The 15568-nt window shown below is 42.1% G+C and overlaps 1 protein-coding gene across 15 annotated transcripts in view; it reads left to right on the top strand.

Annotated features, from left to right (window-relative positions):
• NINL (ninein like) overlaps positions 1-15568 on the top strand; it is a 235660-nt gene that overhangs the window by 119540 nt on the left and 100552 nt on the right. For all 15 annotated transcript variants that reach the window (XM_058286791.1, XM_058286804.2, XM_058286802.2 and 12 more), the window contains one exon: positions 11953-12146. In XM_058286791.1, the coding sequence (XP_058142774.1) occupies positions 11953-12146 (194 nt within the window). The remainder of the gene's footprint in view (positions 1-11952; positions 12147-15568) is intronic.

Genomic DNA, 15568 nt, shown 5'->3' with positions numbered 1-15568 from the left:
TCCCTTCCCAGCTGGCTGTCATGAGCCATGGGTTTTATCCAGGCTGTTTACCTTGAGGATGGGGGAATGGGTGCTCTTCCCCACCATGGGGGCTAGTAACTCATGGTTTTTGTTTCAGCTTCTTCATTTCTCTGTCCCTCCATTTCCTCGAGGATGTACAGCACTCTTCTGATCCACATATTACCAAAGCAGCTCCCTTGGACAGCTTTTTGCCCATTCTCCTTTGTTTTTGTGAGATAGTGAAGCCCTGCCTACCTACTCCAATGCCATCTTCCCAGAGGTCCCATTCCATTGAATTTTTAATTGCAGCCTTAGATGTTAGTGTCCAAGAATCCTCTCCTAGTCCACAATCATTCCTTTTGTCCAGCAATCTATTTTGTTTCATGAATATGATTTTCTTTTATCCCTCTGTGATTATGAACTATAAATTTTATATGTGTGTGAAGGAGAGATCCTCAATATGTAGTGAATCCTACAACGTTATGTCTTGGGAGCACAGTTTCAGGGCACAACAGAAACTTTCAGCAATGACTTCTTTATTATTTGCACAGCATTAAGAGTCCAGAAGGGGAAATAACTTCTTTCTTACTTACAAAGCAAAAAGAGCCTAAAAGAACAGGGGAAGAAATCCCATCATGGTGGTTTCCTAGGGTGGACAAAACTGTTCAGGTTGGAGTTGGTAGATGGCAGCTCTGCATGGCCCACTTCACATCAGAGAAGAAAGACAAATCTATACTATTTGAGTGTGGCTTTTATCAGGAATTCCACAGAGAATTCCTGACTTGATTAGCTACTGGGGCCGGTTGTTTCTGGTTTCTAGTTTTAAGATCTGGCCAGGCCTTTTCATTAGAGTTAACATCTCCACTAGCTGTGGAACGGGAGACCAGAGAATGTCTCCTTAGCGTTAATCCATGACTTCCCCAGAAAAGGAGGTAAGGGGTAGTTGAGGTCTGGGTGATAACCGCATAATAGGTGTCTGTGACTTTCCTAACACTTAATCTTGGTTGAAGCTTTATTTTGCTCCGTTCTCTTCTCCATATACTCCCCACCTCCCTCCGTTCTCCAAACACAAGCCTTTGGCTCCAGAGTCCAGTGCCTGGTGTATGTGTGTATGAACATTTGAACTCTGAACCCATCAGTCAAGGTCCTTTGCCCTTTCCCTGATCTTCCACACTTCTGTGGTGCTTAGAGTTTTTTTCAGGGGTCTTGTCACTGAGCCATGCCCCAGGACCCCTGGTTCTCCCAGGGAAACCATTTGAAGTGTGTGTGACCCTCCATGGCACCCCTGCATGTCTTCTAGGTAAAAGACCACCTTTGCTGTGGCTTCCCCAGTCTAGTGGATTTTCCCATTCTCTACCACCAAGGTTGGTCATGTAGTATTTGAGAGGCTACAGAAAGACACCCACCCCCAACATACACATGTACACACACACTTGGAGTGGAGATTTATTCTTTTGTGTTTGCATGAATGGATGCAGTGCCTTCTCTTTTCCATTATTTTGAAAACATGGCTGGATCTTGTCTGGGGTGGTGGTTAGGAAAGTCTTTGACTCATAGACTTGCTGCCCCAGCATCACCCTGCTGGCTTGTGTAGAGTTAGATGGCCAGCCATGAGGCACCTATTCTCTTGGACAGTGTGTCAGATCCACAGGGAGAGGAAAGGAGGGTTTCCAAATGGCCCTTAACTCAATGTGTGAGGTTGATGACAAGGCTGGATATAACTGAGGCAATCGATTTGGTGGTATGCAGGCCCTCCCCAGGCTTTGCTTCCTGTACTACTGTCCAGGTGGTTTCCTGCATGATCCCGGAGATGGTGTATGAGGCCCTCTGCGGGGGAAGGCAAATAGCAAGGTGTCTGAAGAGATGGCTGCAGCATCAGCTGGGAGGGCTTGCATTGATGACTGGGTGCTTGCTGTGTTGCCCTTCCCAGGGCCCTTTAACCTCCAGCCTCCACACCCAGAGCCCAGCCCAGTTATGGAATCCTAGAGCAAGAGTTCAGGGGGGTTTGTCCTCATACCAGCCAGTCCTGAGGGGACCCTGAGCACTGAGGAAATTTGCTGAGCCTCAACATTCCCCATCTCTTCCCATCTGTCCCCTGTGACACTTGAGGCATTTGGAAAGTTCATGAGCTTACCTGACCTCAGGGACCACTCCACCTCCTGGGTGAATATGCCATAGAATGCCACTCTCACCCCCTATGCAGACCTATATCCAGGAGCATTTTTGGAACTGCAGTCCTGCTCCTAACAGCCCTGAGGTTCTCCAAGTACTAGTGCGCTGTCCTTTCCCCTAGCGAGTTTGCAGCATTGGGTATGGTTCACTTTGCCAAGGGTCCATCATAGAATGTGAGTCCTGGCAGTGAAAACCCAAAGCACCCTGCAGTGGTGCCCGGCAAGCCTGCCACACTGCAGTTGGCTGAGGACATAGGGTGGTGCTGGCAGACCTGCACTCTCGCCCCATCCCATGTTTCGCAAAGAGCATGTAAAGACTGGCAGATTGCACCATGGTAGTTGTTAAAGGCAGTGAGGGGAAGAAGAGATGAGATATGGGGGCATTTTTGGGACTTGGAGTTGTCCTAAATGATATTGCAGGGTCAGATGTTGGACATTATATATCCTGTCATAACCCACTGAATGTACTGAGGGAAAGTGTGAACTACAGGGTAAACTACTATCCACATGGTGCAGCAGTGCTCTAAAATGTGTTTGCCAAGTGCGATGAGTATGCCACAATGATGGGGGAGGTTGTTGGTGTGGGAGGAGTGGGGTGGAGGGATGGGGGGGTATATGGGAACCTCTTGTGTTTTTTATAATGTAACCTTTTTTGTGATGTATGTATCTTCAAAAAAATACAATTTACAAAAGTGATGGGGGTGGGTTATGTGGGAACCTCATGTTTTTTTTAATGTAATGTTCTATGTGATCTATTAACTTGAATAAAAAAAAGTATTATTAAAAAAAAAATCAAGGCACAAAAAAAAGTCTCTAGTAAGAGAGTAGAAACCCACCTATGTAGTCCAATCAAAATAGAGCTGATTAAGTGATCTAATCAAGGTTCCTTAACAGAATATAATGCAATCAAAGGGTCTCATACCCACAGGAATGAATTTTTAAAAATCTTTTTTTTTCTTTTGATTCTCCAAATTCAAACTGTCACAGCTTTCCTTACAGCCGTGCCTCCAGGCTGCGCATTATCCTGTGAGCTGACTCAGGCCTGAACTGACCGTGGGCTTGGCCCTGTGGGCACAGTGCCGTTCCTCTACATCATGCTTCATGCTTCTCTTCCCAAGACCAGGCCCCCCTGGCAAAGTCTGCCTTTGGTCTTTTTACTTATAGAATGAGAATGGAAACTCCTTCTGGTCTCTGGAATTCCCAGCCTAGCCTCTAATATGTGAATCTGGGGTCCCAGGAGGAAATGATGTAGGAATGATTGTGCCCTCAGGATATAGGCCCAAATCCTGTAGGGATCAGCAGGAACTGGAAGATAAGCTTCGAAAATGAGGAAGGTGGCGTCCCTTAGGTACAGCTTTTCATTTTAAGAAATTGCCTTGGCAAGTTATTGATTTCTTTATGCCTCTTCTTGTTCCAAAAAGGAGTTGAGGTGCTGCCATCTCAGGACTTGCTTTCTCACTTGTGAAGAGCTCATTATCAGCAGGCCCTGGCACAAACAGACCCTGCCTTTCTCATGAAGAACCTTAAGATTTTTTCCCCTTCTTCTACTTGGAAAGAAGTATCTGAATGAGAACCTTGGATCTCCATTTTCTGCCATTCATTGTGTAGATGAAAGAACTTATAGCGTAGGGAGATCTGAGGGTAAAAGCTGGGGCCCCCTAAACTGTCTCTGACTTGGGACTCATTCACATCTGGGAGATTAATACATTTCTTGCCTTCAAGCCTGGCCTTGGGAAAATGGGCCTGCCACTTAATTCTTCCCCAAACCCATCTTCTCTAGGGAATAATCCAGAAACATCCCAAAGGCACGCTGCTTCTGGTTTAGCAGTGTTACTGGATTTTCTCTAGGCTCTTGGCTAAGCTATAAAAAATGAATTTTAAGTGCAAGCCTGTTTACTTAGGCCAGTAATTTATTAAGGAAGTGGGGGAAGAGAAATGGGAGAAAATACCAGGTCATGGGTCCCAGGTAGAGAGGAAAGGGGCTGAAGGGGGATAGAGAGGGCTGATTTACAGACTGCAATTCCCTTTACACATTACAAAGTGCCCAGGTTTACTTGCGTGCTGTTCCAGGCAGGGGTAAAAGACAAGAATGGGGCATTTGACTTTGGCGCTTGCCTTTTAAACCATTAATTATTCCACCTCTTTGCTAATGATAGGGGTGGAGTCCCAGTTATTTGCTGTTTTGATTGATTGCCCCACCCATCAATCCCCCAGAGGCCCCAATGGTAAGGCCCCCTAGAGAATATCCAGGGCTTCTCCTTGATTCTGGAGGAAATCTCATTCCAAATGGGAGTTCTCAAAAGGATCTTCCTATAGCCATCTTGTGGGGTATCCATGGCCATGTGGATTTCCTGCCAGGTTCCAGATCCTCCTATTGATTCCTAATCTACTAGCCTGCCTCAACAGGAGACCTTAATCAGGTCACCGTTTTCAGGACTCATGAGGAAGTATGAATATGTGTGTTTGCTGCAGAATGTGTTGGAAGAGAAAATACTGGAAACCACATAATGCCCTTCTCAAACAGAACATTTAGATATAATTGTTTCTTCATGTAATGGAATATTATGTAACCGTTTTTCAGCTATAGTGCAGTTTAAAAAATGTGGCAAAATAATATATGCATTGTTACATGTATGTGAAAATACCTGTGTATATATATGCATTAGGTATGCATGTGTGTATTGGCTAGATTGGGAAATAGCCTGAAAGCCTTCACCTGGAGCAATGATTACCTCTGGGTTGGGGCAGAGGAATGAGATTTTTTTTTTCATTTTATATACTTCTAATCACTTGATTTGATTACAACTAAAGATTAAACTGGAAGGAAAGAAAGAGAATGTTTCAGACAGGATTTGTTCATGGTTCTTGGAGGGGACACAGAGGCCCAGTTAGCCCTGCTAGGGCAGGAAGAATTGCAGTCAGGGAAACCCCTTTGTTAACTCAGTCATGTTAGTGGTTAATCAGTCTGTCTGCATCAGTTTCTCCTGGTCACTTTACCTTCCATTTCCTAATTCCCTGCCTTTTGTATATAGAAACATACCTCTTGTCTGTCCTACTGTTACCTTCTCTTGTGTACTTACTTTTGGCTTATCAAAAATTAGCATTGCAAGATGACTCTTGTCTACAAAAGACATGGAGTTAACAGATGTTAACAGATGTTAACTGAGAAAGGCTATTGTTTGCTTTCTGATTTGTCTTTTCTATTTTTCTGCCCATTTTCATTCTGGATGTTTCTTGTAGGTGCCTTGTCCAAACAATCTGAAAGAGGGGCCAATGTTCATGGCTTCCTCCCTCTTTGCTCTTTCTTAATTTCTTAAGTGCTCATGTCTGGGAAAGGAATTAATACTTTGATTAGCAAATAGGGCTTGTTAAGCAGGTTCCTTGTCATTTGACACCCGCAGAAGACGAGATTATGAACCAGTTTGTGCAGCCTCAGCTGTAAATACTCATTGCTGTTATGTTTTCTTGACAGGTGTTTAATCAAGAGATCAGATGAGGTGCTTCACCTTCTTAAATCACAATGAAATGTCACTATTAAAATTCTACTGCGTGTTAACAATTTTTTATCTCATTGACTAATTTATTTTCCTAAGAACAGTTTAGGGTGGGGATGGGGACTTGATCCAGAAAGATTACAGAGACTCATTCAGTTCAGCAGCCATTTAAAACTTCTCTGTTTAATTGGCATTCATCATGCGTCACGTTATTAGTAAAGGATGCAGCTTCATTGTCTCATGTTTATGAATTTGACTGTTAAATGAGCTTGATGACCTTTCCATGTTGCTTATTTATCATAGTTTCTCTTTTCTCAATTGTCCCTTAGATCCTGTACCTACGTAATAGGCTGAATCACAAAATTGCCTTTTTTGTAGATCAACATGGTCAAATATTGGCAATTTCATATGGTCCATTCTAATACTTTAAGAGCTTAATATTTCTCATATTTTGATAACATTTTTCTGACTATAAAACTGTTCTATATGTTAAAAAATTTTTGAGAAATAAAAAAATATATCAAGTAGGAAATGTAAGTAAATATGTAATACCCAGGAAACATTTCTTGTTGTTTTGGTGTATTCATTTTTTCCTTTAAAAATAAATTATCCCCCAGAAAGTTGCAGATTGTCACAGTAGGTGGAGATTCACACAATAACCAAAAGAATATTGAATTCCCATCCTAGGGAGCTCTACCACATTCTTTAATGGGACAGCAAGATTCCCTGAGTACAGAGGCAGTGACTAGTGAAGGAGGATGGCCCACTGACAGGCCCTTGATAATGATGACTGTACTTATGAACCTTTACTTTTGAAATTGAAACTTAGCCTAGTATTATAAGGTGCCTGAGAATTTCCTCCTGAGAGCTTCCTTGTTGCTCCAGTGTAGCCTCTCTCTAAGCCAAACTCAGCTTATAAATGCATTACCTTCCCCGCATTGTGGGACATGACTCCTGGAATTGCACCTCCCTGGCACAGAAGGATTACTACCAAGCATCAACTAGCAATGCAACTGGAAAAAGATGTTGACCAAAAGGGGAAAGGGGAAAGACAAATGAGTTTATATGGCTAAGAGACTTCAAAGTGAGTCAGGAGGTTATCCCAGAGGTTGCGTTTATGCACATCTCTGCAGGATCCCATTGACTGCCAAAGTAAATATTGCCTCAACATCAAGATACTATAGGCAGGGCTGACAGCTCAGGAGTTAAGAGCCCTGCCAGTGGGCCCTACTTTGGAATTTATACTCCCCAGTGTGACAGAGCCAGACTCAGTCATGGTTTCCCTACACATGGCTCTTCTGCCCCTTCTATTGGAACCTATAGTTTGCACTAGAGTTGATAGGTTTATATCCAAGAGACTTAAATCTTTGGACTTTCCATTTGCCAGTTGGGCCCTAAATCTCAACAGAGTTGCAACACCTACTCTCTAGTTCATTGGACTCACCCAAGACAACTAACAAGGAGATTATGATGGACAGTGACCATCCCAGGAAACAGAGAGAGTCTGCAGCTGCAAGCAAGATAGTCCCATCCATCTGCCCCATGGGATCTAAGCCCCCTATCAGTTAGAGGCAGGTGGGCATCACCATCCCAGAACCCTCAGGATTGGAGAATGAATGATGGACTAGAGTAGACACACTGTTATTCTACTAGACTTATTGTGATTTTAATATTGGAAGAACTTTTATCATTGATATGGAGATAGTGGCCACCAGAGGTTCTAGGGGGAGGAAGAGGGAAAAATACGTGTGATATGGGGTCATTTTTGGAACTTTAAAATTGTCCTGAATGGCATTACAATGACAGATATAAGCTATTATGTATCTTGTCATAAATTACATAATTGTGCAGGAGGAAGGATAAACTATAATGTAAACTATAATCCACTCTTACTGGCAATGCTCCAAAATGTGTTCATCAATTATAACAAATGTGTGGTATATACATACAATGGAATACTACTCGGCTTTAAGAATGAATACACTACAAACACACGTGATAACATGGATGAATCTTGAGAACCTTATGTTGAGTGAAGCAACCCAGGCATTGAAGGACAAATACTACATGACCTCAATGATATGAAATAGGTAAACCAAGCTGTCTCAGAGAGCTAGAGACTGATGATAGTCTTACAGGAAATTGGGAGGTAGAGGAAGGATGTAAGTTGACACCTACATGGGTGAAATCTATGATAAGCTGGAGGTAAGTATCTGTACAAGGAAGGGATAAAATGGGGGCATAGGGTTACCTTTGGGTGGGGCTTTACGGGCTTGAGGGCAGCTAGGGATGGGAGGATGGGTAATATTGCCCAAGAAATTGGGGGGAGGGTGGGGCAACATACGAACACAGGAGATTGTCAAGTATTTGGTTGAGAACATAATGCTGAGAAAACTTTTTCAAAAATATAATAAGGAAGGTTACCTGTTTACTATGCTTAAAGGGGATAATCTGACGCAGGACAGGCTCCTAGGGAATATGTGAATGCTCATTTTGCCAAAGTGAGTTATATCATTGGATAGAGACCCATATAATGAAAGTGAAGGTATACCCACATCCTGGGGAGGACTGATGCCCCCAAATAGAGGGAATTCTATCTCTCAAGAGAAATGGTGGCTTCCAGTGCATTAGGGCAGGTTATCAGAGGGGTTGCCCTAATGCACACCTCAGCAGAGTCCCAGAGACAGATAAAGTAGACACAACCCCAGGTATTGGTTCTTCTGAGGGCTACAGAGACCCACAGGTTCTATGGTCATGGCAGATGGAGTTCAGTGCCATGTCAGTTGGCCCTACTTTGGAGTTTGTGTTTCTGTGTGATGGAGCTGGACTCAGATGTGATCTTTGTTCACAAGCCTCTCCTGTTACTTTTATCGGAACTGTAGTTGGTGCTGGGGTTAATCTATATCCAGGGGACCTGAATCTCTGGGCTAACCATGTGATAGCCAGGCCCTGAGTCAATAGACTTCAGTTCCTACACTCTGGATTATTGGACTTACCCCACTCAGCTAACATGGAGTTGAAGAAGGTCAACCACCACACCGTGGAGCCAAGAGTGCCTACAACTGAAAGCAGGAGGATTGCATCCAGCATCTATGTGGAATCTAAGCCCCTTCTTGAAATAGATGTGGAGTGTACATAACCATTCCAAGGTCCACAGGATGGAGGAATAGAGTATGGATTAGAGTGGACTTACTGATATTCTATTCATGAACTATTGTGATTAGTAATCAAAGAAAATGTAGCATTGGTGTGGACAAAGTGGCCATGGTGGCTGCTGGGGGTAGGGAATGGGAGGAAGAGATGAGATGTGGAGTCGTTTTCAGGACTTGGAGTTGTTCTGGGTGATGCTGCAGGGATAGTTACCGGACATTGTATGTCCTTCCATGGCCCACTGGGTGGAATGTGGGAGAGTGTGGACTATGATGTGGACCATTGACCATTGACCATGAGGGGCAGCGGTGCTCAGATGTATTCACCAAATGCAATGAATGTCTCATGATGATGGAGGAGATTGATGTTATGGGAGGAGGAGGGGGGTGGAGGGTATATGGGGACTTCATATTTTTTTAATGTAATATTTTTAAAAAATAAAGACAAAAAAAAAAGAAGACACAGCAAATAGACACAGAGAACAGACAACTGGGGCGGGGGCAGGGGGGGTGGGGAAGGGGAGAGAAAAAAAAATGGTACCTGAGTGCACAGTGAGTGGGTGCACTACAGGAGAGGAGCCCTGGCCTAGAACCTGAATCTTTACAGAGGACACGAAGCCTGCCTGACTTTTGTCCCAAAGGGCCATCATATTTTATTACTCTCTAGACAGTAAACAACCTGCCCTTTGCTCTGGAAAGGAATACTGTCTCATCTTCCAAGGCTGACCTCTATATATACATACTTGAAAAGATAGTCCAAAACAAAGGGCAGACAGTGTCTCTGCTTATGAGATGTACAGAAATCCAAGAGGCCTGTGAAGAATTGTCTCCCAACAGTAGGTAATTCTCAAATATTCCCAATTATTAACATTTTGGCAACAAATAAGAATCACCAGTTGTCTCCTTGGCACTCTTACCAATAAATCATCATTGGGATATAAAGTGACTGGTTTTTAAAGTATGGCCTACGAATATTTTCATTTCTCCTGGACTGATCCTTGAGGGGGGAAAAGCACTGTTCATGATGGCTTTAAAGCATCTATTTTCCCACGTTAATTTTCGCTTTTGCCCAACTATTGTTTCTGAGATTTGTGTATTTGAGGGCTTTTGATTTTCTTTGGGTCAGCCACTCCATGGCTATTGATAGAATACCAATTCCACTGCACTGAATACAAAGTCCTTCAGGATCTGACCTCAGCCTAGTCCAATTTCATCCACCCATCTATGCTCTGCACCCGTGTGGCACACTGAGCTATGTACCCCAGAAAAAAATATGGTCTTAATTTTATTCCCCTTCCTGTGAGTGTGAGCCCACTGTCAGTAGGACCTTTGGAAGATATTATTTTTAGTTAAGGTGTGGCCAACTGAATCAGAGTGTCTCTTCATCTTGTTTCTGCAGGCCTTATAAAGAGAAGTGGGATGTCAGTAGGAACCTAGAAGAGAAAGGAGAAAGTGTTGCCAAGAGAGAGAAAAGTCAAGGAACATCAATGATTGCCAGCAAACCTTAACAGAATGCCATAGTCTTTGGAGAGAAAGCAAGCGCTATTGCCTATGAAACCATGAGAAAATAAATTTCCATTGTTTAAGCCAAAAAAAAAAAATTTATAACAAATGTGCCACACTAATGAAGGATGTTAATGTGGGAAAATGTGGGAGAAGTAGGGAGCAGGGCATATGGAAATCCTCTATATTTTTGTGTAACATTTATATAATCTAACTATCTTTAAAGAAATAAAAGTTTATTTAAAAAAATAAAAAATAAATACAATATGAGATCTTAGACTGGATCCTAGAACAGAAAAGGACACTAATGAAAAAACATGAAATCTAAATAAAATCTGCGGCTGGCTTAATAACAGTGTACCAATGTAAATTTCCTGGTTTTGATTATTGTGCCATGTTTATGTAATATATTAACATTAAGAGAAGGTGGGTCAGGGGTATGCAGGGATTTTTTTTGTATTATTTTTGCAAAATTTTCTGTGAATCACATTATTTCAAAATTTTTAAAAAGTACATGCTTGCAATTGAAAAAGGGGAAAAAAAGAAAGTTGCAGAACCTTTTTGATGGAATTGTCATAGGCATAAATGAATTACTACACATTAAGTGACCAATAAGTGTTAGCTATTATTATTACGAGGTATTTTTATCCTGCCTCAATATTTTAGCAATCATATTTCCCATACTATTAAATAGTCTCCCAAAATGTGACTTGAAGACTCTTTAATAGTCTGTCATATAAATATACCATAATTTAGTGAACTGTTTTTCTTTTGTTGGATATTTTAGGTTGTTTTCTTTTCTAATATAAATAATGCTCTGGTGAACTCATATCTTTGTCTGCAGCTCTGTTCCTTTTAATTTCCATAAGTGAAATTAATAGGTCAGGCAATAAAAGTACTTTTTAAAAAGTGTTTTGATATATAGATACCATACTCTCCAGAAATGTTTACCAATTGACACTGCTCTAGCAGTGTATGTGATTTCCCTTCTTGTGATAGCCTCAGTTAATATTGAAAGTTTTTAAGAAATTCTGAGAATTTGGCAGTCATAAGTAGTATCTCTTTGTTCCTTGTTGGACATTTTAGATGGTTATTATATAGTATATTTTGCTTCTTTTGTGGTTTATTTATTAACATCCTCTGTAGTATATTCTTATTAAAGTTTCCATTTTTTCTTAGTATAAGAGCTTTTTATTTAGTAGAATTTAGTAAAATTTTTACTACTTATTTTAGAATACAAGATGAAGGTTAGGGTATCTGTAAGGGAAAAGCCATACTTGTATATGCATAGAGAAAAATTGGAATATATTTTCATCAAAATATTAATATTTATTTTCTTTAGATGGTGGAATTTGGGGTAATAATTTTTATTTGTTCTCTGAAGAGAACAAACAAAATTTTGGTTCCTATGAACCAAACTTTGTATTCTGAATCCTGGGGACAAATTTCTGGTCTCTCCTGCAAAGGTGGGGCTGACTCCTCGTACCCTCGGTAAACCCTGGAGAGCCTTTGCTGCCCTTTTCCCACACGGCCAGCCCCTGCCCTACACCACTGCGCTGACTCATTGGGACAAGAAGGAATGAGGTGTGGCAATAAAAAGTATACTGTTTTTCTTTTTGCCCCTGATGTGCCCAGCTTGCTATGGGATGGACAAAGAAGAAGAGAATCACTATGTGTCTCAGCTCAAAGAAGTCTACCAAAGTTGTGATACCACAGGGACAGGCTTCCTGGATCGAGAGGAGCTGACCCAGCTTGGCCGTAAACTCCACCTGGAAAAGCAGCTACCCGTCCTTCTGCAAACACTTCTTGGGAATGACCACTTTGCCAGGGTGGGTATTTGATTTCATTATCATAAAGAAAAACAGTGAGGACAATAGTTGACTTATAGTGGACATTGGATAAATGTCAGTTGAACAAAGATATTTGCCAAGGAAAGGTGATTGGAAAGTGGAATGGTATTTTTTCCATCTATGGAAATCCTATATTATACGGTAAGTTTCCATAAAGAACACTTTTCTTTTTAGTGTTGTAACTTCCAGAGAACTTCCTTTTGTTTTTCCAGAAAATTTTTTTTAATAATTTATCTGAGAGACGAGGGAATGGGTGGTATGTGGGAAACAAAAACACCAGGTTAGATCTGCAAACAAGTAACATACCCATAAATCATTCTAAGAAAGACAGCTTCAGAGCACCACAAGGGCAGGTTGACTTATAAAATTTCAGAACTTGAAATTCATCAACTACCAGACTGAATAATTGCAATAATAAAGCGATATTCATGTGGAGAAGCATCCTAGGCCAGGTAGAAAATGTTTGAACTCAGTTCTTTTCTTAGGAATTCAAGGTCCTCTCCAATGGGGATCTGGAACCTAGATCACAACCTACTTTCATGATGGAAACACTAAAAAGCCCTCTCCTCCTTGTTCTTACTTCTTAAATGTGCCCAGATGTTAACATGTTTGCCCAAAACGGCCTCTTATCTCAATTACCATCTCCAAATCCAGGAAGTTAACTTAAAAGGAAGCTTATTTGGGGGAGCAAGTGTTGTCCAGTGGTTGAGCACCTGCTTCCCATGTACCAGGTCCCAGGTTTAATCCCTGGTACATCCTTTAAAAAAAGGGAAGCTCATTCTCATTTTTCCACCTGATTCAATAAAACCATTTTCATTTTGAATGGAAAAAAGCCCAGGCTTTAGAATTTCCTAAATTGGTAGTTGGGAAAAAAATAAATGATGAGATAACAAAACAAAAACCTCCTTACTGGCCTGGGGAGTCAGTCCAGGTGAATCCTACCTCTTGTTATTTTTCAAAATAACTGACTCACCAGTGCTTCACCAGTACCACCTTTGCAGCACAACCGCAACTGGAATAGGTAGGTACTGTTACTTGTTTTTAATGAATTCTGCCTCAACTTGACCACCTCCTTTTCCCATCTCTATTCCATTCCTGCACACACACACCCTTTTTATGGACTTTGGAATCAGATGTGGGTTTGTTTTTTGTTTTGTTTTGTTTTCTTTTCTTTTTGAAGTACTAGGGGCCAGGGAATGAACTCAGACCTTGTATGGGGAAAGCCGGCTCTCAGCCACTGAGCCACACCGGCTTCTCTGAGTTGGTTTATTCCAGTTGTTTTGCTCGTTGTTTGTTTTTGTTTTTTCAGGAGGCTCTGGGAACCAAACCCTGGGAGATGGGTGTTCAACTGCTTAAGCTACATCCACTCCCCAGATTTTTTTTTTTTTTTAAGATTTATTTATTTCTCCCCCACCCTATCTGTGTCCATTTGCAATGTGTTCTTCTGTGTCTGCTTGTCCTCTCTTTAGGCGGCACCTGGAATTAATCCTGGGACCTTCCGGAGTCAGAGAGAGGCACTCAATCTATTGCGCCACCTCAACTCCCTGGGCTGCTGCATCTCTTATTGTCTCTCCTCTGTGTCTCTTTTTGTTGCATCATCTTGCTGCACCAGCTCTCCATACAGGACAGCACTCCCTCCGTGTGTGCCAGCACGCTTGCGTGGGCCAGCACTCCATGCAGACCAGCACTCTACATGGGCCATTTCCCCACATGGGCCAGCTTGCTTTGACCAGGAAGTCCCAGGAATCAAACTCTGGATCTCCTCTATGGGAGACAGGAGCCCAGTCGCTTGAGCCACATCCACTTCCCCCAGATGTGGTTTTTTTGTTTGTTTGTTTGTTTGTTTTTATTTCTCTCCCCTCCCACCCCGGTTGTCTGTTCTCTGTGTCTATTTACTGCGTCTTGTTTCTTTGTCCGCTTGTGTTATTGTCAGCGGCACGAGAATCTGTGTCTCTTTTTGTTGTGTCATCTTGTTGTGTCAGCTCTCCGTGTGGGTGGCGCCATTCTTAGGCAGGCTGCACTTTCTTTCATGCTGGGGGAGTCTCCTTACGGGGTGCACTCCTTGCACGTGGGGCTCCCCTATGCGGGAGACACCCCTGCATGGCACGGCACTCCTTGTGCGCATCAGCACTGCGCATGGGCCAGCTCCACACGGGTCAAGGAGGCCCAGGGTTTGAACCATGGACCTCCCATGTGGTAGACGGATGCCCTAACCACTGGGCCAAGTCCATTTCCCCAGATGTGTTTTTGATAGATAATGATATAGCCTCTCTTGGGATCACCAGGAATTCCATTTAGGGCTTGGATGAGCAAAAGACTCACTTGTGGAAAACTGACAGTATGTATTTAGGCTTTATAAACAAATGTTCTATTTTACAGTTTTGAAATTCAAAACCAAAAGAATAATTTTTGTGCCCAGATTCAGATTGTGGATTTTGTTACTCATACATGCCATGTCATCCCTTAGACTGTCTTCCCTTTTTTATATTCCTAAGTGCAGAAATAGTATAATATTTAAAAACACTAAATCTGATAGGAAAAAAATGATCAGTATTCAAAATTAGCAAGGAAAAAAAATAACTTTGATAACTTGAAATTTCTGACTTTTCCACTATGTCACATGCAACCTGAAAAGCAGTTATGATTAGTGATACAAATGTGGCAGCCTGGAATTTTCTTCTAACGTATTTGGGAAGAGGAATGTTAGAATGAGAAAGAGACGCCTACAAGCAGAGATGCGAGTATAACTGTTCTAATTAACACTCCCTCTTGGCAGAGCTGTGTGTTTGTGTGTGTGTGTGCCAATCCTTTTTTGTCGTATAGTGATAAATTTGTCCCCAGAAGGCAAGTCAGGTTCTAGAATAAACTAAGATTCTTGAGAAATGGAGCTGGGAAAACCAGGGAAGGGCATGCAGATGTGCTGGGGAATTACATAGTCTACATCCGAACAGACAAAGGAGTGATGGCACCTGGGAGACTTTTTCTGTGGGTAGAACCACCTCTCAGAAAGGGCTTGGGAGAAGGAGTAGGTGAGGAGTCCCAGTGTTGTATAGAATCAGGGCTGTGTTTGATCCATTTACAGCTTTGCTTTCCATTAGTGCTCTTGAATCTTAACTGAAGTTATCCTGTCTTTCCTCTCCATATTTCAGAACAGCATCCACACCAGTCTACGTCTCTAGAGGCTCTGCATTTGATTCTATCACGTTATACTGTCTCCTCTGTCATGATGGGGTTGGCTTACTATTTCTGTTTTCAGAGTTCTTGCTGTTCCTCTGCTTCATCCCATAGACAGGACAGGGCTCCCATAGCCCTAAATAAATTTAAGTGGTACATTCTATAGACGTTTTAGGGGAGGCACCTATCAAGCTAGAAATATCCAGATAGTTGTCTCCATTTTCTAC

This window comes from Dasypus novemcinctus, chromosome 24 (assembly GCF_030445035.2).
Source record: "Dasypus novemcinctus isolate mDasNov1 chromosome 24, mDasNov1.1.hap2, whole genome shotgun sequence".
Lineage (NCBI taxonomy): Eukaryota > Metazoa > Chordata > Mammalia > Cingulata > Dasypodidae > Dasypus > Dasypus novemcinctus.
This window is presented reverse-complemented; position numbering and strand designations above follow the sequence as displayed.